Genomic DNA, 23,583 nt, shown 5'->3' with positions numbered 1-23,583 from the left:
TCAATAAAAAAAAGGATTAACCTGATCGCTAAACAGGGTAGCGAAATGCCAGAATTACTTTTTTTTGGTCGCCGCGACACTGCATTAAAATGTAATAACGCAAAAACGGAAAAGGGCAAGGTCGTGAAGGGGTTAAGGGATAATTATTAAATTAAAAAAACAAAATTGTAAATTGAACAAGTAGCCAATTCGTATACATTTGATGATGCTAAAAATGAAAATGCCAGATAAAAATTGATAATTAGCTCTAGTTTTTATTTTACAATTGTTAATAGTGGAGAATTGTAAAGCAGTAAAAGTATGGATGCAAAGACATTTTTTTCATATTCGGTTGGCAATTGAAAGCTGAAAGAGGGTATATTTGTTGGCCCACAGATTAGGGAGCTTTACAAGGACATTCAGTTCAATGACGTACTTCAGCCCGTCTAGAAGGCAGCATGGAATAGTTTTAAAGGGAACCTGCCACCCCCAAAATCGAAGGTGAGCTAAGCCCACCAGCATCAGGGGCTTATCTACAGCATAAAAAAAAACCAGGGAAGCTGTGATGATCCCTCTGTACACAGCCAAACAGAAGAACCCACACTCAAGGACATCGTGCATGCTATTAGGGGATGCAACAGCTCCCTTTCATCGGTGGTGTTGCAGGTGGGAGGATGTATCTTATGTTAAAAGGACATAATATTTCACGAAGAATCAGGGTCCTTGAAGAAAGCGTTAATGAAACAGATGACACTCTAGTTCCTATGAGACATGCTGTGTATCAACATGGAAAGCTCCTGGAAGCACTGCACGTTAAACAGGACAACATGGAAAATCGTCTCTGTAGGAACAATATATGAGTTGTGGGGGTCATTGACAAAACTGAAGGGGCTGGAGCTACTCAATTTTTTGAGGCCTGATTGTTAAAGGTGTTCGAGAAAGAAACCTTAAGTCCCTTTTTTGCTGTAGAGAGGGCGCATTGTGGGCCAACCAGACCATTACCTCATGGGAGCCTGCCTCGTACAGTCCTTACTAAAATACTCCACTACGTAGATCGAGACAACATACTGTGAAGTTATAGAGATAATCCGGACCTCTGCCGAAATGGCCAAAAGAGATGTGTATATCCGGACTACTCTGTGATGACCAGGGTTCTTTTTTGCAGTTCCACAAAACGGCTGCAAGTTGTGGTACTCTCCTACTCCATGTTGTACCTGGCTCACCTATGAATTCTACATTTTTCTTCGATTCACCCAAGGATGCTCTCCTGTGGCAGGACCAAAATGAAAAGAAACTCGGGGCAGAAGGGAGTGGACATCGCTGAAACCTGTCTGGTAGCTATGCTGACTGAGTAATTTCGGTTTCCCAGGCCACACTACGTTCTCTCTGAAAGACATCAGATTCTCAATGGACAAATTGACACTGTTATTTGTGTTAAAATTCACGGATAATTGTTGGGCATAGACAATGGTTACAAATAGAGGGAAAATTGTGAGGACTGGAGATAGCCTGTCCCCCCTACCCCTGTGGAATTTGTTACATCTACGCCTCTGTACTGGACCCTAGTCCCTTTGGGAACAGTTTTTGTGTGTGGTCGCAGTGATTAAATTGTTAAGAGTTAAAATTGGGGTTCTGTTCAGGGTTACATAGGGTAGTACCGACTCAGATTATTATTGTTTGGGTCTAACCCATAGGGGAAAAAAAAGGAGTGAATTGGTCAAACCTGCCTTACTCATCGGGGCAGTTGGAGTTTGTCTTTACTACAATACCCCTTATCTATTATTATAGTCAGAGTGTGTTGTCTAGGAAAATTAATATAATATCGTAGAATGTTAGAGTAATGAATGATGTTAGAAAAAGGAAAGCGGTTTTTGACAGCATTAACAAATATCAGTCTTCAATAGTAAGTCTTGAGGAGATCCATGCAACAGTACAGAACACACATCTGTTAACCCCCTCCTTGGTAGGTTCAAGGTATGATGCAGTTTTCTCCATTTACTCATGAGGGGTTAGTATTCTGATCCACCGACTATTCCTTTTCAATGCATAGATAAGGAAATGGATAAAGAGGGGTGCTATATATGCCAAATAGGGAAACTAATTAATATCTTAATCCTTATTTTCGAGGTCTATATTCCCCCACCTTATACAGGGACCCTCCTTCAAAATATACTATTATTTGATAACAAACATCCTGGGTGCCTGTGAGAGATTTTAACAATACAGTACATAATATGCTAGTAGTCATATTCTCTGTGAATACAGCTGGGTCACAGGATGGGAGAACCCCCTTTGGGAAAGTAGTGGACGAAGTGGCTCATCTGGAAAAAGACACCCAAATGATAGTGTATTTTCTTGTTACTCGGCTGTGTACGGCTCTTTGTCTCGCAAAGATCTCATAATAGGTAATATTCCAGCTGCAGGAACACTTGGTAAAATAGAATATTTGCCTCAGGGACTCTCTGATAACTCCCCTCTTTTGGTGAAACTGATCCCTCTTGGCCATGGAAGCTTAATAAAGTCATGGAGGTTTAACCCTTTCTGGTTGAATATCTTGTCGCTTGACATTTGCATTCCTAAATTATTGAAAGTTCCTTGAGGTCAACAAGGGATTGGCCTCACTGCCTATGATTTGGGAAGATGGTATTCCAGTTGAAGTATATAAAAAGTACAGTAAACTGTACTCACCAGTCCCGATGAATAAAACTAATCTTTATTAGGATATGTGCATTTCAGACAGGAAGAACATGCAACCAAAGGATGATAGCTGTTTCGCGCACAATGCGCTTCCACAGATCCAGATCATAAGATGCTACATACAAAAAATATGCCCCATATAATGCTGCACAAAGGTTAATGATGGCCCCATAAGATGCTCCATATTAAAATATGCCCCATATAATGCCGCACAAAGGTTAATAATGGCCCTATAAGATGCTCTATAGAATAATATGCCCCATAAAGGTTGATGGCCCCATAAGATGCTCCATAGAACAATATGCCCCATAGGCTGCTGCTGCAATTAAAAAAAAAAAAAAAAAAAAGACATACTCACCTCTCGTTGCTGGGCACCAGGTGCCGGAGTCGCCGCTGGCTCGGGCTCCCAGCACTTGCGATATTCACCTGTCCCCATTCCACCGCCGCGTGCCGCTGTATCTTCCGGGTCTCTGCAGTGACTGTTCAGGCAGAGGGGGCGCACTAACCACGTCATCGCACCCCCTGACCTGAACGTCACAGCCAGAGGACGTGGAAGACAGAGCCCGGCAGCGGAACGGGGACAGGTGAATATCGCATGGCACACCCTCCCCCATTATACTCAACCTCCTGGCGTGGTCTGCACGTCCCTGATTCTCCGATGGTCTCTGGCACGCGCCGGCAGCTTGTTCCTGTGTTCAGCGGTCACATGGTACCGCTCATTAAAGTAATGAATATATGAATATGCGCTCCGCCTATAGGAGTGGATTCGTGTCCATATTCATTACTTTAATGAGCAGTACCACGTGACCGCTGAACACAGGAAGAGCTGCGGGTGCCGGAGACCATCGGATTAGTAGGGACCGCGCCGAGAGCAGGTGAGTATGATGTGACAGTCGCCACTCCTGCCGCTCCCCCTCCAACCCCCTGAGACAATGACTCGAGTATAAGCCAAGAGGGGCACTTTCAGCCTAAAAAAATGGGCTGAAAATCTTGGCTTATACTCGAGTATATACAGTAATTGAAAGTGGGCAAGTTCAAAATAATAGCAGTGTGGGGTTCAATTAGTGAGGTCAATCATTCTATGAAGAAACAGGTGGGAATCAGGTAGCCCTTATTTAAGGGTGAAGCCAGGACATGTTGTACATGCATTTCTCCTTGAAAGCCTGAGAAATATGAGTCGTTCGAGACATTGTTCAGAAGAACAACGTAATATGATTAAAAAGTTGATTGTAGAGGGTAAAACTTATAAAAAAGTGCAGACAATGATCGGCTCTTCAGCTAACATTATCTCTAATGCTTTCAAATGAAAAACCAAAACCAGAGAGACGTGGAAGAAAACGGAAGACTACCATTCAAATGGATGGAAGAATAGCCAGAATGGCAAAGGCTCAGCCAATGATCAGCTCCAGGATGATCAAAGACAGTCTCAAGTTAGGCTACTTTCACACTAGCGTCGTGCACTGCACGTCGCTATGCGTCGTTTTGGAGAAAAACCGCATCCTGCAAAAGTGCTTGCAGGATGCGTTTTTTCTCCATAGACTTTTATTAACGACGCAGTGCGACGCATTGCCACACGTCGCAACCGTCGTGCGACTGTTGCGTCGGACTGTCGCCACCAAAAAACGTTGCTTGTAACGTTTTTTGGTGCGTCGTTCCCGTCTTTTCCAACCGCGCATGCGCGGCCGGAACTCCGCCCCCGCACGTCACAATGGGGCAGCGGATGCGTTGAAAAACAGCATCCGCTGCTCCCGTTGTGCGGCGCTTCCACAGCTAGCGTCGGTGCGCCGCCACGTCGCATAGTGACGTGCAGCGCACGACGCTAGTGTGAAAGTAGCCTTACCTGTGAGTACTGTGACAGATAGAAGACGCCTGTGTGAAGCTAATCTCTTTGCAGGTATTTCTTGCTAAGTCCCACTGTTATAAAAAAGACTTGTCCTGAAGGAATACAATTTGCCAAATAACACATCAACTGGCCTAAAGAGAAATGGAGAAATATTTTGTGGACTGATGAAAGTAAAATTGTTCTTTTGGGGCCCAAGTGCCGCAGACAGTTTGTCAGTCGACCCCCAAACTGTGCACTCAAGCCACAGTACACTCTGAAGACAGTGAAGCATGGTGGTGCAAGCATCATGATATGGGCATGTTTCTCTTACTATGGTGCCAGACCTATTTACCGCATACCAGGGATCATGGACCAGTTTGAATATGTTAAAATACTTGAAGAGGTCATGTTGCCTTATGCTGAAGAGTACATGCCCTTGAAATGGGTGTTTCAACAAAACAACGACCCTAAAGACAACAGTAAACGGGCAAAATATTTGCTCCAGTCCAAAAAAATTGAGGTTATGGAGTGACCAGCCCAATCCCCAGACCTTAATCCAATAGAACACACATGGGGGCGACATAAAAAATGCCATTTCTGAGGCAAAGCCAACAAATGCTAAAAAATGTTGGAATGTAGTCCAAGCATCCCAGGCTGGCATAACAGTTGACAGGTGCCAGACGTTTGTTGACTCTATGCAACATAGATGTGAAGCAGTTCTAAAAAACTGTGAGTATACAATTAAATATTAGGTTTGTGATTCACAGAAATGCTAAATTCACGAAAAAAAAGTACATATTGTGAGTTTGTAAAGGCAAAAACAGTTTACAATGTTCTCAATGCATGGAAATATACACGAGTATAAAGATTTTGTGATTAAATCATGTTTTTGAACACACTGCTATAATTTTGAACACTACTGTATATGGAACAAATCTAATTACCCAGAATTTGACAAATTAGAAGGTTTTGGGCACTGACTGGGAAAAAGGCTCTCCCGGATTTTACAACTAAAGATAATCAGTTTAAGGTTTTTCAGGAATTTCAGAAAGAGATAGGCATTCCAAGTTAAATATTTTACCAATATTTGCATTGATGACATGCCTACACACTGCAAAATAGACCATCTCAATTCATTCAAAGGAGACTGCATTTTTATAGAGCGGGGGTCGGGGAGAACTCAACAAGAGGTATTATCTCGCTTAAATATAAGTGCATGATGAATCAAGTCCTTATAAAAGGGAGTTGGAATCTTAAAACCCAGTCATCCTGCAAGCACTTTTGCAGGATGCGTTTTTTCTACAAAACGACGCATAGCGACGTGCAGTGCACGACGCTAGTGTGAAAGTAGCCTTATAGCAAAGGGATACAATGAGACATCTAGGGTGTGCTTGACTTTGACAGAATTCTGGAAGAATTGTATTAGTCTACGTTCACATTTGCGGTCGTCGCCGCATGCATCATGCGCCCCTATATTTAACATGGGGGCGCATGGACATGCGTCGCACTTGCGTTTTGCGCCGCATGCGTCACTGCGGCGCACGCGTCCGGGCGCAGAGGACGCAGCAAGTTGCATTTTTGCTGCGTCCAAAATCAATGAAAAAAAGGACGCATGCGGCGCAAAACGCAGCGTTGTGCATGCGTTTTGCTGCGTTTTTGTTTGCGTTGTGCATTGCGGCGCCGACGCTGCGGCGCACAACGCAAATGTGAACGTAGCCTTACTTGCGCAAAGGGGGAAACAAAAAAACAAAAAAGTTGTGTATAAAAGTATTTTATTTTACATCGTGAACATACATTTTTTAGGGAGAGTGAGGCAGGGGGAAAAGGACTGGACCAGGACTACCTCATTACAGGAAACAATGGACATGCAAACACTTCTTTGAAGAAACCTGGAATAACCAATTGAATTACTTTTTTCTTGAATCTGAGTTGGATGGGAAGGGTTGGGATAGAGTGGGATTGATGGTGAAAGTCTGTTTTGAAAATGTTTAATAAAAATCTGATTCAAACAAAGAGAGACGCTCCAGAGCTACACTACAAACTGCTGGCCAAAAGAAAGCACCCTACATGAAATAGCAATAAATCTACCGTAGTTATTTACTAGTTATGTACTTTGGCCCATGTAATGATGGTTTGTCATAATTCCCAATAAATGGGTGGAAGGTTTTTGCAAAATTCACCTTGTAACCATGAATAGTGTATTTCATTAATTTCAGTGCCCCATATCTATTTTAAATACTAGAGCTAATAAGTTAGTGATATGGTAATCTTCTGTTCCCTTATGTTCATGCAACCTCATTTGAATGCATTTGCAAAGAATTCATGAAAATTTGTTGAACAGTAATAGACTAAAAAATGCTGGACACTTTTTTTATGTGTAGCATAAGTTACTTATACTATGCTTGGATATTATGCAAAATCTACTGTAATTTACATCTACCCTATGGCCACAATCCGTCAAAGCTTTGTAAAAATCTAAAAATATTAGCGCAACACGAAACTACACCAAAATTGTGTAAATTCTGATGTTTTCACACCCGAGTCTGCCAAAGTGGATGGAGCTGGGTGTGACAAGGAATTGCGGGGTGTGGCGAACGCCACTTATCAAATTCATAACACCACGATTCATTAAAGGGAACCTGTCACTCCCCCAGGTGTTTTTAACTAAAAGAGCCACCTTGTGCAGCAGTAATGCTGCATTCTGACAAGGTGGCTCTTTTAGTTCTGGGTGCTGTAACTGCCGAAATAATCAGTTTTGTTATTTGTCTAAAATACCTTTTCTTCAGTCAAGGAGGCAGGCCTTCCCCCCCCTGCTGCAGATGCCACACAGCCGTCACTCAAGTCTTCTTGGCGCCGGGCGCCGCCTCCTCCTCACCGCTATTTTGAAATGATCCGGCGCCTGCGCTCTTTTCTCCTGCCTTGGGCAGACGCAGTGAGCGCTGCCCGTCTCTCCTCATATGCAGTCCAGCTGACTGCGCCTGTGCGGCTGCCCTGCCTGTGAATCCCAGCCCCGTAGTATGAATAAATCATAAGACACTGCGGGGCTGGGATTCACAGGCAGGGCGGCCGCACAGGCGCAGTCAGCTAGACTGCATATGAGCACAGAGGACGGGCAGCGCTCACTGCACCTGCCCAAGGCAGGAGAAAAGAGCGCAGGCGCCGGCTCATTGCAAAACAGCGGCGAGGAGGCGGCGCCCGGCGCCAAGAAGACATGACTGATGGCTGTGTGGCGTCTGCAGCAGGGGGGGGGGGGGAAAGGCCTGCCTCCAGGACTGAAGAAAGGTATTTGGGACAAATTACAAAACGGACTATTTCTGCAGTTACAGCACCCAGAACTAAAAGAGCCACCTTGTCAGAATGCAGCATTACTGCTGCACAAGGTGGCTCTTTTAGTTAAAAACGCCTGGGGGGGGGGGGTGACAGGTTCCCTTTAAAGTTCCATACGCCACTCTCTGACTGTAAGATTTGTGGCGAGGTGCATGGCACCACAGGCCTTGCCTGATTCTTTACGAGCTGTGAACCTCTTGAGGAATCAAGTGCCTCACACGCCACCCTGCCCCTGTATGCGTCGGTTGTGATGAATCGGGGCCTACATGTCCAGCAATGTAAACATGAGATTGCATCATCTACTTAGCTATGATTGAGGCCCTCACCTTGCTCTTCAGGTGGAACGATTCGATACACCTTGTATGGCTCAGATATATCCAACTGTGACCTTTCACGACGTTCTTGGAATTCTGGGCTCTTGTTTAGAGCACAGCGAAGTCTTGTTTTCCATGCTGCCGCATCAACTTTTTCTCCATTTTCGTATTTTTTCTTGTACATAGCCCATGCCTAATTACATAAAGAAACAACATCAAAAAAACAGAATTCATTAAATAAGCCCAAAACAATAAATTCAATGGAATTTGAGTGAAAAAAAAAAAATTTGTAGGTGGATAAAATAAGGCACCTTAAAGATGGCAGCATCTTCATCATGACGAAAGTCTTGTTTGCCTGCATGTTTCCATGGGATTCGGAAGCATGTTTTCTGTACATCATCCCATGTAAGCCCAGAGTACCTTCCACTTTCAATCTGTTCCACCAGCCATGGCTTCAACTTTCTTGTGGGCCGGGCATGACCAGCAGCCATCTACAAATAAATATAGAATATTAATCATAGTAGTAAGACTGCATGAGATTGTAAAAATCTACATAAAATGAGCTCTGACTTTCACACTCTAATCTTCATATAGCAGAGAATTTAACTATTCAACTTCATTATATAAAACATTAACCCCTTCATGACCTTGCCGTTTTTTGCAATTCTGACCAGTGTCCCTTTATGAGGTAATAACTCAGGAACGCTTCAACGGATCCTAGCGATTCTGAGATTGTTTTTTCGTGACATATTGGGCTTCATGTTAGTGGTAAATTTAGGTAGATAATTTCTGAGTTTATTTGTGAAAAAAACGGAAATTTGGCAAAAATTTTGAAAATTTCGCAATTTTCACATTTTGAATTTTTATTCTGTTAAACCAGAGAGTTATGTGACACAAAATAGTTAATAAATAACATTTCCCACATGTCTACTTTACATCAGCACAATTTTGGAAACAAATTTTTTTTTTGCTAGGAAGTTATAAGGGTTAAAATTTGACCAGTGATTTCTCATTTTTACAACAAAATTTACAAAACCATTTTTTTTAGGGATCACCTCACATTTGAAGTCAGTTTGAGGGTTCTATATGGCTGAAAATACCCAAAAGTGACACCATTCTAAAAACTGCACCCCTCAAGGTGCTCAAAACCACATTCAAGAAGTTTATTAACCCTTCAGGTGTTTCACAGCAGCAGAAGCAACATGGAAGTAAAAAATGAACATTTAACTTTTTAGTCACAAAAATGATATTTTAGCAAAAAATTTTTTATTTTCCCAAGGGTAAAAGGAGAAACTGGACCACGGACGTTGTTGTCCAATTTGTCCTGAGTACGCTGATACCTCATATGTGGGGGTAAACCACTGTTTGGGCGCACGGCAGGGCTCGGAAGGGAAGGAGCGCCATTTGACTTTTTCAATGAAAAATTGGCTCCAATCTTTAGCGGACACCATGTCGCGTTTGGAGAGCCCCCGTGTGCCTAAACATTGGAGCTCCCCCACAAGTGACCCCATTTTGGAAACTAGACCCCCCAAGGAAGTTATCTAGAAGCATAGTGAGCACTTTAAACCCCCAGGTGCTTCACAAATTGATCCGTAAAAATGAAAAAGTACTTTTTTTTCACGAAAAAATTATTTTAGCCTCAATTTTTTCATTTTCACATGGGCAACAGGATAAAATGGATCCTAAATTTTGTTGGGCAATTTCTCCTGAGTACACCAATACCTCACATGTGGGGGTAAACCACTGTTTGGGCACATGGTAAGGCTCGGAAGGGAAGGAGCGCCATTTGACTTTTTGAATGAAAAATTATCTCCATCGTTAGCGGACACCATGTCGCGTTTGGAAAGCCCCTGTGTGCCTAAACATTGGAGCTCCTCCACAAGTGACCCCATTTTGGAAAGTAGACCCCCCAAGGAACTCATCTAGAGGCATAGTGAGCACTTTAAACCCCCAGGTGCTTCACAAATTGATCCGCAAAAATGAAAAAGTACTTTTTTTTCACACAAAATTTCTTTTAGCCTCAATTCTTTCATTTTCACATGGGCAACAGGATAAAATGGATCCTAAAATTTGTTGGGCAATTTCTCCTGAGTATGCCGATACCTCATATGTGGGGGTAAACCACTGTTTGGGTGCACGGCAAGGCTCGGAAGGGGAGGCGTGCCATTTGACTTTTTGAATGGAAAATTAGCTCCAATCGTTAGCGGACACCATGTCGCGTTTGGAGAGCCCCTGTGTGCCTAAACATTGGAGCTCCCCTACAAGTGACACCATTTTGGAAACTAGACCCCCCAAGGAACTTATCTAGATGCATAGTAAACACTTATAACCCCCAGGTGCTTCACAGAAGTTTATAACGCAGAGCCGTGAAAATAAAAAAATAATTTTTCTTTCCTCAAAAATGATTTTTAGCCCAGAATTTTTTATTTTCCCAAGGGTAATAGGAGAAATTGGACCCCAAATGTTGTTGTCCAGTTTGTCCTGAGTACGATGATACCCCATATGTGGGGGTAAACCACTGTTTGGGCGCACGGCAGGGCTCGGAAGGGAAGGCACGCCATTTGGCTTTTTGAATGGAAAATTAGCTCCAATCATTAGCGGACACCATGTCGCGTTTGGAGAGCCCCTGTGTGCCTAAACATTGGAGCTCCCGCACAAGTGGCCCCATTTTGGAAACTAGACCTCCCAAGGAACTAATCTAGATGTGTGGTGAGCACTTTGAACCCCCAAGTGCTTCACAGAAGTTTATAACGCAGAGCCATGAAAATAAAAAATAATTTTTCTTTTCTCAAAAATGATTTTTTAGCCCACAATTTTTTATTTTCCCAAGGGTAATAGGAGAAATTGGACCCCAAAAGTTGTTTTCCAGTTTCTCCTGAGTACGATGATACCCCATATGTGGGGGTAAACCACTGTTTTGGCACACGTCGGGGTTCGGAAGGGAAGTAGTGACGTTTTGAAATGCAGACTTTGATGGAATGCTCTGCGGGCGTCAGGTTGCGTTTGCAGAGCCCCTGATGTGCCTAAACAGTAGGAACTCCCCACAATTGACTCCATTTTGGAAACTAGACCCCCAAGGGAACTTATCTAGATGTGTAGTGAGCACTTTGAACCCCCAAGTGCTTCACAGAAGTTTATAACGCAGAGCCGTGAAAATAAAAAATGTGTTTCCTTTCCTCAAAAATATTTTTTTAGCCCAGAATTTTTTTATTTTTGCAAGAGTAACAGGAGAAATTGGACCCCAAAAGTTGTTGTCCAGTTTCTCCTGAGTACGCTGATACCCCATATGTGGGGGTAAACCACTGTTTTGGCACACGTCTGGGTTCGGAAGGGAAGTAGTGACGTTTTGAAATGCAGACTTTGATGGAATGCTCTGCGGGCATCAGGTTGCGTTTGCAGAGCCCCTGATGTGCCTAAACAGTAGGAACTCCCCACAAGTGACTCCATTTTGGAAACTAGACCCCCAAGGGAACTTATCTAGATGTGTGGTGAGCACGTTCAACCCCCAAGTGCTTCACAGAAGTTTACAACGCAGAGCCGTGAAAATAAAAAATCATTTTTCTTTCCTCAAAAAAGATGTTTTAGCAAGCAATTTTTTATTTTCACAAGGGTAACAGGAGAATTTGGACCCCAATATTTGTTGCCCAGTTTGTTGTGAGTACGCTGATACCCCATATGTGGGGGTAAACCACTGTTTGGGCACACGTCAGGGCTCGGAAGGGAAGTAGTGACATTTGAAATGCAGACTTTGATGGAATGGTCTGCGGGCGTCACATTGCATTTGCAGAGCCCCTGATGTGCCTAAACAGTAGAAACACCCCACAAGTGACCCCATTTTGGAAACTAGACCCCCGAAGGAACTTATCTAGATGTGTGGTGAGCACTTTCAACCCCCAAGTGCTTCACAGAAGTTTATAACGCAGAGCCGTGAAAATAAAAAATAATTGTTCTTTCCTCAAAAATTATGTTTTAGCAAGTAATTTTTTATTTTTGCAAGGGTAACAGGAGAAATTGGACCCCAACAGTTGTTGCCCAGTTTGTCCTGAGTACGCTGGTACCCCAAATGTGGGGGTAAACCACTGTTTGGGCGCACGTCGGGGCTTGGAAGGGCGGGAGCACCATTTGACTTTTTGAACGCAAGATTGGCTGGAATCAATGGTGGCGCCATGTTGCGTTTGGAGACCCCTGATGTGCCTAAAACAGTGGAAACCCCTCAATTCTAACTTCAACACTTACCCCAACACACCCCTAATCCTAATCCCAACTGTAGCCATAACCCTAATCACAACCCTAACCCCAACACACCCCTAACCACAACCCTAACCGCAACACAACCGTAACCCTAATTCCAACCCTAATCCTAACCCTAATCCCAACCGTAACCCTAATCCCAACCCTAACCACAACTGTAACCCCAACACACCCCTAACCCTATCCGTAACCCTAACCACAAGCCTATTCTTAACCCTATTTCCAACCCTAGCCCTAATTCCAACCCTAACCCTAAGGGTATGTGCCCACGTTGCGGATTCGTGTGAGATTTTTCCGCACGATTTTTGAAAAATCTGCAGGTAAAAGGCACTGCGTTTTGCCTGCGGATTTACAGCAGATTTCCAGTGTTTTTTTGTGCGGATTTCACCTGCGGATTCCTATTGAGGAACAGGTGTAAACCGCTGCGGAATCCGCACAAAGAATTGACATGCTGCGGAAAATACAATGCAGCGTTTCTGCACGGAATTTTCCGCACCATGGGCACAGCAGATTTGGTTTTCCTTAGGTGTACATGGTACTGTAAACCTGATGGAAAACTGCTTCGAATTCGCAGCGGCCAATCCGCTGCGGATCCGCGGCCAATCCGCTGCCAATCCGCTGCAGATCCGCGGCCAATCCGCTGCAGATCCGCGGCCAATCCGCTGCGGATCCGCGGCCAATCCGCTGCCAATCCGCTGCAGATCCGCGGCCAATCCGCTGCGGATCCGCGGCCAATCCGCTGCCAATCCGCTGCAGATCCGCGGCCAATCCGCTGCAGATCCGCGGCCGATCTGCTGCAGATCCGCTGCCGATCCGCTGCGGATCCGCGGCCGATCCGCTGCGGATCCGCGGCCGATCCGCTGCGGATCCGCGGCCGATCCGCTCTGTGTGCACATGCCATAACCCTACCCCTAACCCTACCCGTAACCCTAACCCTACCCCTAACCCTACCCCTAGTTCTAACCCTAACCCTAGTGGTAAAAGAAAAAAAAATATTTTCTTTATTTTATTATTGTCCCTACCTATGGGGGTGATAAAGGGGGGGTTTATTTATTATTTTTTTATTTTGATCGCTGTGGTAGAACCTACCACAGCGATCAAAATGTACCTGTAACAAATCTGCCAGCCTGCAGATTCGGCGGGCGTACTGAGCATGCGCCCGCCATTTTCCAAGATGGCGGCGCCCAGCGAGGAGACGGCCGGACACCGGGAGGATCGGTAAGTATGAGGGGGTGGTGGGGGGGTGGATCGGAGCACAGGGGGGGGATCGGAGGACGGGGGGAGCGGACAGGAGCACGGGGGAGCGGACAGGAGCACGGGGGAGCGGACAGGGGGACGGAGGGGGGTACCTGACAGAACGGACGACTGGGGAGGAGATCGGGGGCGGTGGGGGGGGCCAGTACATGATTTCCAGCCATGGCAGATGCTATTGCAGCATCGGCCATGGCTGGATTGCAATATTTCACCATTTTCATAGGTGAAATATTGCAAATTGCTCTGATTGGCTGTTGCACTTTCAACAGCCAATCAGAGCGATCGTAGCCACGTGGGGGCAAAGCCACCCCCCCTAGGCTGAAGTACAACTCCCCCTCTCCCTGCAGATCGGGTAAAATAGGAATTAACCCTTTCACCCGATCTGCAGGGATGCGATCATTCCATGACGCCGCATAGGCGTCATGGGTCGGGAAGGGGTTAAAGAAACTTCACCTCTTCGATCCATTATCAGAGCCTCTCAACCAGTGACAGCCGTTTTCATTCTTTGTACTACTGAGAGGTAAACACTCCAAAACACGTGTTTGCAAATGGAGTTTATGGTTTAGCTTCTTACCTTAAGTCATGTGGCAAGACCTATTTAAAGGAAGCCTATCACGTAAAAAAAGCTAACCTGCGGATATTGTTCTTAACCCATTCCTCACATTTGTAGTACATGTACGTCGTGATCAGGAAGGACTTCCCGACCAATGCAGTACATATGCGTGATGGCGATCGCCAGCGCAGAGGGGGCTGTGCGCCATCGATCGCCGCCGGGTGTCAGCTGATACTGGCAGCATTACCTGGCTCTCAGTGTAAGGCGCGGTGCCAGCACCACTTCCGGCAATTTAACCCCCTAAATGTTGCAATCGGCGAGATGGCAGCATTTAGAGAGCAGCTAGAGGGAAGAAAGCCCTTCTGCCCTCTGGGTCACCAGGCGCAAGGAAGTTAGTTAGATCATGTGCAGTGTATGAGCTACGGTAACGAACTTGTGTTTCCTTGGCTGATAGGCTATAAGGTATAGCAATGCTACTGCCATCGCTATACCTTATAACTGCGATCAGACTGCAGAAAGTGAAAGTCCCATAGTGGGACTAAGTAAAAAGAAAAAAAAAAGTTGTAAAAGGACGACTGGTTGCCATTGAAGGAAACATGAATCCGCGCGGCCAAGTACAGAGATATCCTGGCGAGACCTGGAAATGGCTGTCCACCAACGTTCACCATCCAAACTGACGGAACTGGAGAGGATCTCAAGGAAGAATGGCAGAGGATCCCCAAATCCAGGTGTGAAAAACTTGCTGCATCATTCCCAAGAAGACTCATGGCTGTACAAGCTCAAAATGGTGCTTCTGCTCAATACTGAGGAAAGGGTCTGAATACTTATGACCATGTGATATTTCAGTTTTTCTTTTTTAATAAATTTTCAAAATTGTCTACATTTGTTTTTTTCCAATTTACGAAATGGCTGCAATAAAACAAAGAGTAAAAAATTTAAAGGGGTCTGAATACTTTACCCACACATGTACACATATTTGGTATTGCTGCGTCCGGAATGACCTGACCTATAAAACTGTTTCACTAGTTAACCCCTTTAGTGAACACTGTATTAAAAAAAATAAATAAATAAAAACCAGGCAAAAGACAATGCTTTATTAGAATACCGCTGAACAAAAAGTGGAATAAAGCATGATCAAAAAGACAACTGTAAATAAATATGGTATCACTGAAACTGTCATCTTGTCCTGCAAAAATCAAGCTGCCATACACCTCCATCAGCTGAGAAATAAAAGAGATCTCACAATAATGCGATGCAAAAATAATTATTTTTTCTATAAAATAGTTTTATTGTGTAAAAGCGCCAAAATGAAAAAAAACTGATACAAATGAGGTATCGATGTAATTGTACCTGATCCGAAGAATAAAACTGCCTTATCAATATTATACACGGAACGGCAAAAAAAAAAAACATTCTTACATTGTTGGTTTTGGTTTATTCTGCCTCGCAAAAATCGGATTAGAAAGCGATCAAAAACATTTCATGAGCCCGAAAATGGTACAAATAAAAACATCAACTTGTCCCGCAAAAAACAAGCCATCACATGACTTTGTTAACAGAAATATGGAAAAGTTATAGCTCTCAAAATATGGTGAAGCAAAAACTAGTTTTTGAAAACAAAATAAGGGTCTTTTAGTGTGTGACAGCAGTCATACATAAAAACCCGATATAAATCTGGTATCGCTGTAATCACACCAACTCGAAGAATAAAGTCATCTAATCACTTATACAGCACGAGAAACAGTGTATAAAAAGAAATAAAACCAATTTGTCACCGGCTGTTAATTTTTTCTTTCCGCTTACCAAAGATCACAGTAAGTCTCAGCTCACATTCATACTGCGCTCTGCGGTGAGTGCTTACACCGGAGTTTCCGTGTAAATCTCTGAAAAACGTGATTCAGAGGAAACCTCCTGCAAAAGATTCCCTATAATAAGGCAGCTGGAAACACTGTGGACTCTGTCTGGCCAGTGATCCAGCAGTGTCCGTCTTTTTATTAGGAATACATAAAAGTGCCATTGGCCACAGTTTTCTACACCTCCAAAAAAAAGGACAATGCTGAACAGAGGCCAGACGGAGTCCAGAGTAACTCTGCTGCTTCATTATAGTGAGTAGCTCCCTTCGAGGATTTCATCTGAATTGCGTCACTTGAAAATTTAAAGGGAAACCCAGATGTAAGTGCTCAGCGTAGAGTACCGGATAAATGTCATCCAAATTGTTATGTAAAATGTTCCAAATAAAAGCTTCAACTCAAACCACAAAAAAAGCAAGTCCCCACTCAGGTCCATCATCTGCTAACGGAAATACAGGGGGTTTCCATGTTACTGGTAGCACAAAGGTTCTGGGAAAAAGAAATGGATCCTTGCCCCCCTCCAAAAGAAATTCAGCAAATTCTGAGCTCTCAAATTCAAATGCCCCCTCCGTTCTGAGCCCCAGTGTGCCTAATCCACATTTAACGTCCACGTCTGTGATTTCTGCAGCGATGAGAGCCTGCCTAATTAACAGGTGCACAAGCTGGGAACAATGTACGGGCACTATAACGGCAGTTTGCGATTTTCACTCAGCAACATCCACTGCTACTTATTTCTGGAAAACTCCCATGGAGTCAAAATCGTCATGATACCTATAGATAAATCCCAAAGGGGTATACTTTCCAAAATGGGGTCACTTGAGGGGGGATTGTGCTCTTCTAGCACTTAGGAGCTCTGTATATGGAGTCTGCTAACCATTATAGAAAATTCTGCGCTCCAGGATGCCTCCTTTTTAACAGTACTGTTTAGCCATACAGCGAGACTCGAGAGGGCCATTTGCCAAAATGTCACTCCTTTTCTTATCTCTGCCGTGAGCCTAAATAATATTTTACCCCCACATATGGGATATCTGAGTATTCAGGAGAAATTGCACAACAAATTACACTCCTTCCCTTCCAAGCCCTGCAGTGCGCCTAAACAGTAGTTTTCTCCCATATATGAGCTATCAGTGTACTCAGGAGAATTTGCACAACATATTGCACAGTGTAAATTCTCCTGTAGCCCTCATACAATGCAAGATTTGGGACTAAAAACATTTTTTGTGGGGAAAATGTGATTTTTTTTATTATCATGGTCCAATGTTACAAACTTGTGTGAAGCACCTGAGGGTTCAAGGTGCTCACCACAAATCAAGTCAAGTTCCCTGAGGGGTCTAGTTTCCAAAATGGTGTCACTTATGTGGAGTTTCCACTTTTCTGAAACATCAGGGCTTTCCAAATGCGACATGGCGTCCGCTAATTATTCCAGCCAATTTTACATTCAAAAAGTAAAATGGTGCTCCTTCCCTTCCGAGCCCTGCCATGTGCCCAAAAGAGTGGTTTTCTTCTACATAAGGTATTGGCATGCTCCGGAGAAATTGCACAAATTTTGGGGTCCATTTTTTCCTATAACCCTTGTAAAAATAAAAATATTTGGCTCTAAAGTAACATTTTTGAGACAAAAAGTTTTCATTTTTGTCCTTTCACATTTCAAAAATTTCTATGAAGCACCTGAAGGGTTAATAAACTTCTTGAATGTGGTTTTGAGCAATTTAAGGAATGCAGTTTTTAGAATGGTGTCACTTTTGGGTATTTTCTGTCATATATGCTCCTCAAAGTAACTTCAAATGTGAGGTGGTCCCTAAAAAATAATTTTGTGTTGTAAAACTTACAAATCGCTGGTCAACTTTTAAACTCTTCTAACTTCCTAACAAAAAAAATTGTCAAAAATTGTGCTGCTGTAAAGCTGACATGTGGGAAATGTTATTTATTAACTATTTTGTGTGACATATCTCTCTGATTTAAGCCATAACAATTTAAAGTTTGAAAATTGCGAAATTTTCAAAATTGGCCAAATTTCCGGGTTTTTTTTCACAAATAAACACAACTCATATTGAGTAAATTTCATTACTGTCATGAAGTACAATATGTCACCAGAAAACAATGTGAGAATTAGTAGGATCTGCTGAAGGGTTCCAGAGTTATAACCTCATAAAGTGACACTGGTCAGAATTGTAAAATTTGGCCCGGTCATGAAGGTGAAAACTGGCACGGGAGTGATGGGGTTAACCTCCCTGGCGCCTGCACTTAGAGCCCTGCTGACAGGAGGAAATTACCTTTATTCCTCCCGGTAGCATTTGGGTTTCAGTCACAGTGGCGGTGCGGGTTCAGTTATAGCTCTGTGTATAGAGAATGGCGGCTGTAACTGCACGCATGTCACTCACTGGCAGTGGCTCAGCATTGGGGTAGGTGCACACGATCAGGAATTGGCAGCATTCTGGATATAGCACGTCTGCTGCACCCAAAGCGCTGCTGGCTATTGAACGCAGGTCAACCACATGTGATCACTGAACCGTGCGGATTCACAGCGTCTAAGGCTACTTTCACACTAGCGTCGTGCACTGCACGTCACAATGCGACGTGGCGACGTACCGACGAATACTGTGAAAGCGCCGCACAACGGGGGCAGCGGATGCTGTTTTTCAACGCATCCGCTGCCCCATTGTGAGCTTCGGGGAGGAGGGGGCGGAGTTCCGGCCGCGCATGCGCGGTCAAAAATGCTGGACACGACGCATCAAAAAACGTTACATGCCGACGCACGACGGTTGCGACGTGTGGCAATGCGTCGCTAATGTTAGTCTATGGATAAAAAACGCATCCTGCAAGCAATTTTGCAGGATGCGTTTTTTCTCCAAAACGACGCATTGCGATGTGCGTCATACGACGCTAGTGTGAAAGAGGCCTAATACATTGTACAGGTGAAATTTCTCTTGCGGAGACTCGCTTCTCTGCAAGATAAACAGACGTGCTGCGGTCTGGAGAAACGCGCCACAGGTCCGTCTCTGCGTGTGAGCCGTGGGCGTTACTAGACGCATAGTGGATATCGGATTTCTTGAAATCCCATCCACTCTGCTGTAACATCTGGATGCTGCGGGTTGGTTACAACAAAAGTACGCCGCATCCAACCCTCAGCGTTTACTGTAAGTTAGGGTACTGTCACACAGTACCATTTTGATCGCTACGACGGTACGATTCGTGACGTTCTAGCGATATCATTACGATATCGCAGTGTCTGACACGCAGCAGCGATCAGGGATCCTGCTGAGAATCGTACGTCGTAGCAGATCGTATGGAACTTTCTTTCGTCGCTTGATCACCCGCTGACATCGCTGGATCGTTGTGTGTGACAGCGATCCAGCGATGTGTTCGCTTGTAACCAGGGTAAACATCGGGTAACTAAGGCTGGTTTCACACTTGCGTATTTGTCTGCAGCGTTTTTTGCACAAAAAACGCATGCGTTTTTTTTCCTATATTTAACATTGAAAACGCATGCGTTTTTTTGCACATGCGTTTGGTCGCGTTTTTTGTCTGCATGCGTTCATTTTCAAAAATGCTACCTGCAGTATTTTCTTGCGCGTTTTTTTGCCGCGAAAAAACGCATGCGTTTTTTCGCGGCAAAAAAATGCATTGCTGTCTATGTAAACGCATGCGTTTTTAAGCACATGCGTTTGTTTGCGCTAAAAACGCATGCGTTTTTATAGAAAAAAAACAGAAAACACACTGAAAAGCCACCCACCACCATCAAGGTGATAAAGGGATCCAAACCCTAACCCTAACTCTACCCCTAACCTCACCCCTAACCGTTTAATGAACATTTTCTGACAGTCATATTGCCACGTATTTAAGTGCCACGTATCACGTATTTCAGTGCCACGTATGCCACGTGCCACGTATTTAAGTGCCACATGCCACGTATTAAAGTGCCACGTGCCACGTATTTAAGTGCCACGTATTTAAGTACCACATATTTAAGTGCCACGTATTTAAGTGCCACGTATTTAAGTGCCACGTATTTAAGTGCCACGTATTTAAGTGCCACGTATTTAAGTGCCACGTGCCACGTATTTAAGTGCCACGTATTTAAGTGCCACGTGCCACGTATTTAAGTGCCACGTGCCACGTATTTAAGTGCCACGTATTTAAGTACCACGTATTTCAGTTGCACGTATTTCAGTGCCACGTATTTCAGTCACGTTTAGGGTTAGGGTTAGGGGTAGGGTTAGGGTTTTCTTGTTTTTTCTTGTGTTTTCTTGTGTTTTTCTATAAAAACGCATGCGTCTAAAAAACGCATGCGTTTTACCGCGTTTACATGCGTTTTTCACACATGCGTTTTTTTTAAAAAACGCATGCAGATAAAAACGCAAGTGTGAAACCAGCCTAAGGCTACGTTCACATTTGCGTTGTGCGCCGCAGCGTCGGCGCCGCAGCGCACAACGCAAACGAAAACGCGGCAAAACGCACGCTAAAACGCTGCGTTTTGCGCCGCATGCGTCCTTTTTGGCCGAAAGTTGGACGCAAAAAAAATGCAACTTGAAGCGTTTCTTGCGTCCAACGCTTGCGGCCATGCGGCGCAAAACGCAGCACAACGCATGTCCATGCGCCCCCATGTTAAATATAGGGGCGCATGACGCATGCGGCGCCGCTGCGGCGCCCGACGCTACGGCGCTGACCGCAAATGTGAACGTAGCCTAAGCGCAGGGCCGCGCTTAGGCTACGTTCACATTTGCGGTCAGCGCCGCAGCGTCGGGCGCCGCAGCGTCGGGCGCCGCATGCGTCATGCGCCCCTATACTTAACATGGGGGCGCATGGACATGCGTTGTGCTGCGTTTTGCGCCGCATGGCCGCAAGCGTTGGACGCAAGAAACGCTTCAAGTTGCATTTTTTTTGCGTCCAACTTGCGGGCAGAAACGACGCATGCGGCGCAAAACGCAGCGTTTTAGCGTGCGTTTTGCCGCGTTTTTGTTTGCGTTGTGCGCTGCGGCGCCGACGCTGCGGCGCACAACGCAAATGTGAACGTAGCCTTAGTAACCCGATGTTTACCCTGGTTACCAGCGTAAACGTAAAAAAAACAAACAGTACATACTTACATTCCGGTGTCTGTCCCCCGGCGTCTCAGCTTCTCTGCACTGTGTGAGCGTCTGCCAGCCGGAAAGCGAGCACAGCGGTGACGTCTGACGTCACCGCTGTGCTTTCCGGCTATGGCGCTTAGGCTACGTTCACATTTGCGGTCCTCGCCGCAGCGTCGGGCGCCGCAGCGGCGCCGCATGCGTCATGCGCCCCTATATTTAACATGGGGGCGCATGGACATGCGGCGCACTTGCGTTTTGCGCCGCATGCGTCGCTGCGGCGCCCGCGTCGGGGCGCAGAGGACGCAGCAAGTTGCATTTTTGCTGCGTCCAAATTCAATGAAAAAAAGACGCATGCGGCGCAAAACGCAGCGTTGTGCATGCGTTTTGCTGCGTTTTTGTTTGCGTTGTGCGCTGCGGCGCCGACGCTGCGGCGCACAACGCAAATGTGAACGTAGCCTTACACAGTGGAGAGAAGCAGAACGCCGGGGACAGACACCGGAATGTAAGTATGCACTGTTTGTTTTTTTTACGTTTACACTGGTAACCAGGGTAAACATCGGGTTACTAAGCGCGGCCCTGCGCTTAGTTACCCGATGTTTACCCTGGTTACCGGGGACTTCGGCATCGCTCCAGCGCCGTGATTGCAACGTGTGACCGCAGTCTACGACGCTGGAGCGATAATATACGATCGCTGCGACGTCACGGATCGTGCCGTCGTAGCGATTAAAATGGCACTGTGTGACGGTACCCTTAGTGCTAGGGGTGCAATTACAACCACTGCTCACTGTATACAGAGCGGTAACTGAACCTGCGTCGGTGTCACCCCCGTGAATGAAACCCGAATGCTACTAGGAGGAATAAAGTTAATTTCCTCCTAGCAGCGGGGGTCTTAGTGCAATTAACCTACAGATTATCCCCATGTCTGCAGGTTATTCGCGTTTTTTCACATGACAGCTTCCCTTTTTTAAGGGGTAAATATTGACTTTTAGGATTTCTGCTTCCAATAGGTGGCACTAGAGTTCCAGTCCACTTCCTCTCTGAAGGCTATCTGCATACAGGTTAATAAACATACAATTTTTGTAATTACCTAATGTAAAGCTTACCTGTTATTTATTTTCTCTGGTGAAGACCGTTTGATTGCTGACTGTTCTTTCTATATAGTGACTGCATCATAGTAAATTACGGTATAACCCACTTCCTATTACCTAGCTCCTTTAACTCTTAAACTACTGTCCCTGTCCCGAAGAATAGTTTGAGTTGCATACCAGTCATTGTAGTCCTGTAGACTGTAGCCATCACCTGCACATTGCTCTATCACTGGAAAGTCACCATTGCACCCCACCCGGCTGCGCCCACCCCCAAGCCTTATGTTCAGACCACATTGGCTATTGAGTAGAAGTACAAGCCCACCGCAAACTTACCAGGAAGCCAGTGCACGGTTACTCCACAAGGATACACTAAATGTACATACACTACAAGCAACATCTCCAGTGAGAAGAGTATCAGGTGGTTGCCTCACATATCATACATCTAATAAGCCTCACCACCAGGGTGCTGGAGAGCCACACAAAAAATAATAATAATAATAATAATAATATATTGATTCCATACAAGCATTCAACTTTCCGCAATACAATGTATAGCCATGCTATTAACTTCACTGACAATTTTCAAACTATTTTCTGATTATGAGAAAAAAAAAAAAGGACTTGCATCATAATCATTTTAAAATATTTACAACTCCTGCATATATTATAAAGTTCTCCATGACACTGACCTTACACCCATCCGCAGCACTAGATGTTACAGGCTTTAGCATGGTGTTTATGAAGGCTACATTTCGGAATGGATACATAGTGTGCAGGGGCTAGAGAGCCTGACATTAGAATGTCCCCTCCCCCACTCTTAGTAAACACATCCCAAGCAATGCAGACTACTGCTCCAGGGTCAGATCACAGCATGGAGAAATCAAAGACCCGAAACCATAATGCACAATCCACCTACCTTACACCTCTGTCATTTGTGGTATTTTCTCTGCTAGAATCAGTTTTGTTTTTCTCAGTTTCTTTTCTTGTGTCTGTGATCACTGCCGCCCCCAGTTTCGCTTCCTCCTTTTCCCAGAAATCATGTGACCAGCAGAGAGCACAGCACAAGCCTGTCACTAGCAGTGCGTCCAGCAGGCGGCGGTGTTGGTGGCTTCCACATTGCATTACTCCCAGGTTCTGCATGACTTCTGACTTGGTATATTACCAATGGACCGTCATTTTAACCCACTTGGTCCAGCCTATTTGCTGAGTATTCATCTTGTACTTTTCTTTGGGTACCTTGTGTCCCCTTCATGACCTTGGGATTTTCCATTTTTCCTTGTTCGTTTTTCGCTCCCCTCCTTCCCAGAGCCATAACTTTTTTATTTTTCCATCAATTTGGCCATGTGAGGGCTTATTTTTTGCAGAACGAGTTGTACTTTTGA

At 44.7% G+C, this 23,583-nt stretch overlaps 1 protein-coding gene across 4 annotated transcripts in view; it reads right to left on the bottom strand.

The window, feature by feature from the left end:
• IRF9 (interferon regulatory factor 9) overlaps window positions 1-23,252 on the bottom strand; it is a 55,379-nt gene extending 32,127 nt beyond the window's left edge. For 2 of the 4 annotated variants that reach the window (XM_077299522.1, XM_077299519.1), the window contains exons 1-3: window positions 23,118-23,252; window positions 8,451-8,630; window positions 8,152-8,332 (exon numbers count right to left, since the gene is read on the bottom strand). In XM_077299522.1, coding sequence (XP_077155637.1) covers window positions 8,152-8,332; window positions 8,451-8,630 — 361 coding nt within the window. In that variant the 5' untranslated portion in view covers window positions 23,118-23,252. Of the gene's footprint in view, window positions 1-8,151; window positions 8,333-8,450; window positions 8,631-22,890; window positions 23,008-23,117 lie in introns of those variants that run through there. The other 2 variants (XM_077299506.1, XM_077299513.1) reach the window with 1 other exon arrangement.
• Between the last annotated feature and the right edge of the window lie 331 nt (window positions 23,253-23,583).

This window comes from Ranitomeya variabilis, chromosome 1, assembly GCF_051348905.1.
Source record: "Ranitomeya variabilis isolate aRanVar5 chromosome 1, aRanVar5.hap1, whole genome shotgun sequence".
NCBI classification, from domain to species: domain Eukaryota; kingdom Metazoa; phylum Chordata; class Amphibia; order Anura; family Dendrobatidae; genus Ranitomeya; species Ranitomeya variabilis.
Note: the sequence above shows the minus strand (reverse complement) of the source record. Positions and strands in the feature narration are given on the sequence as shown.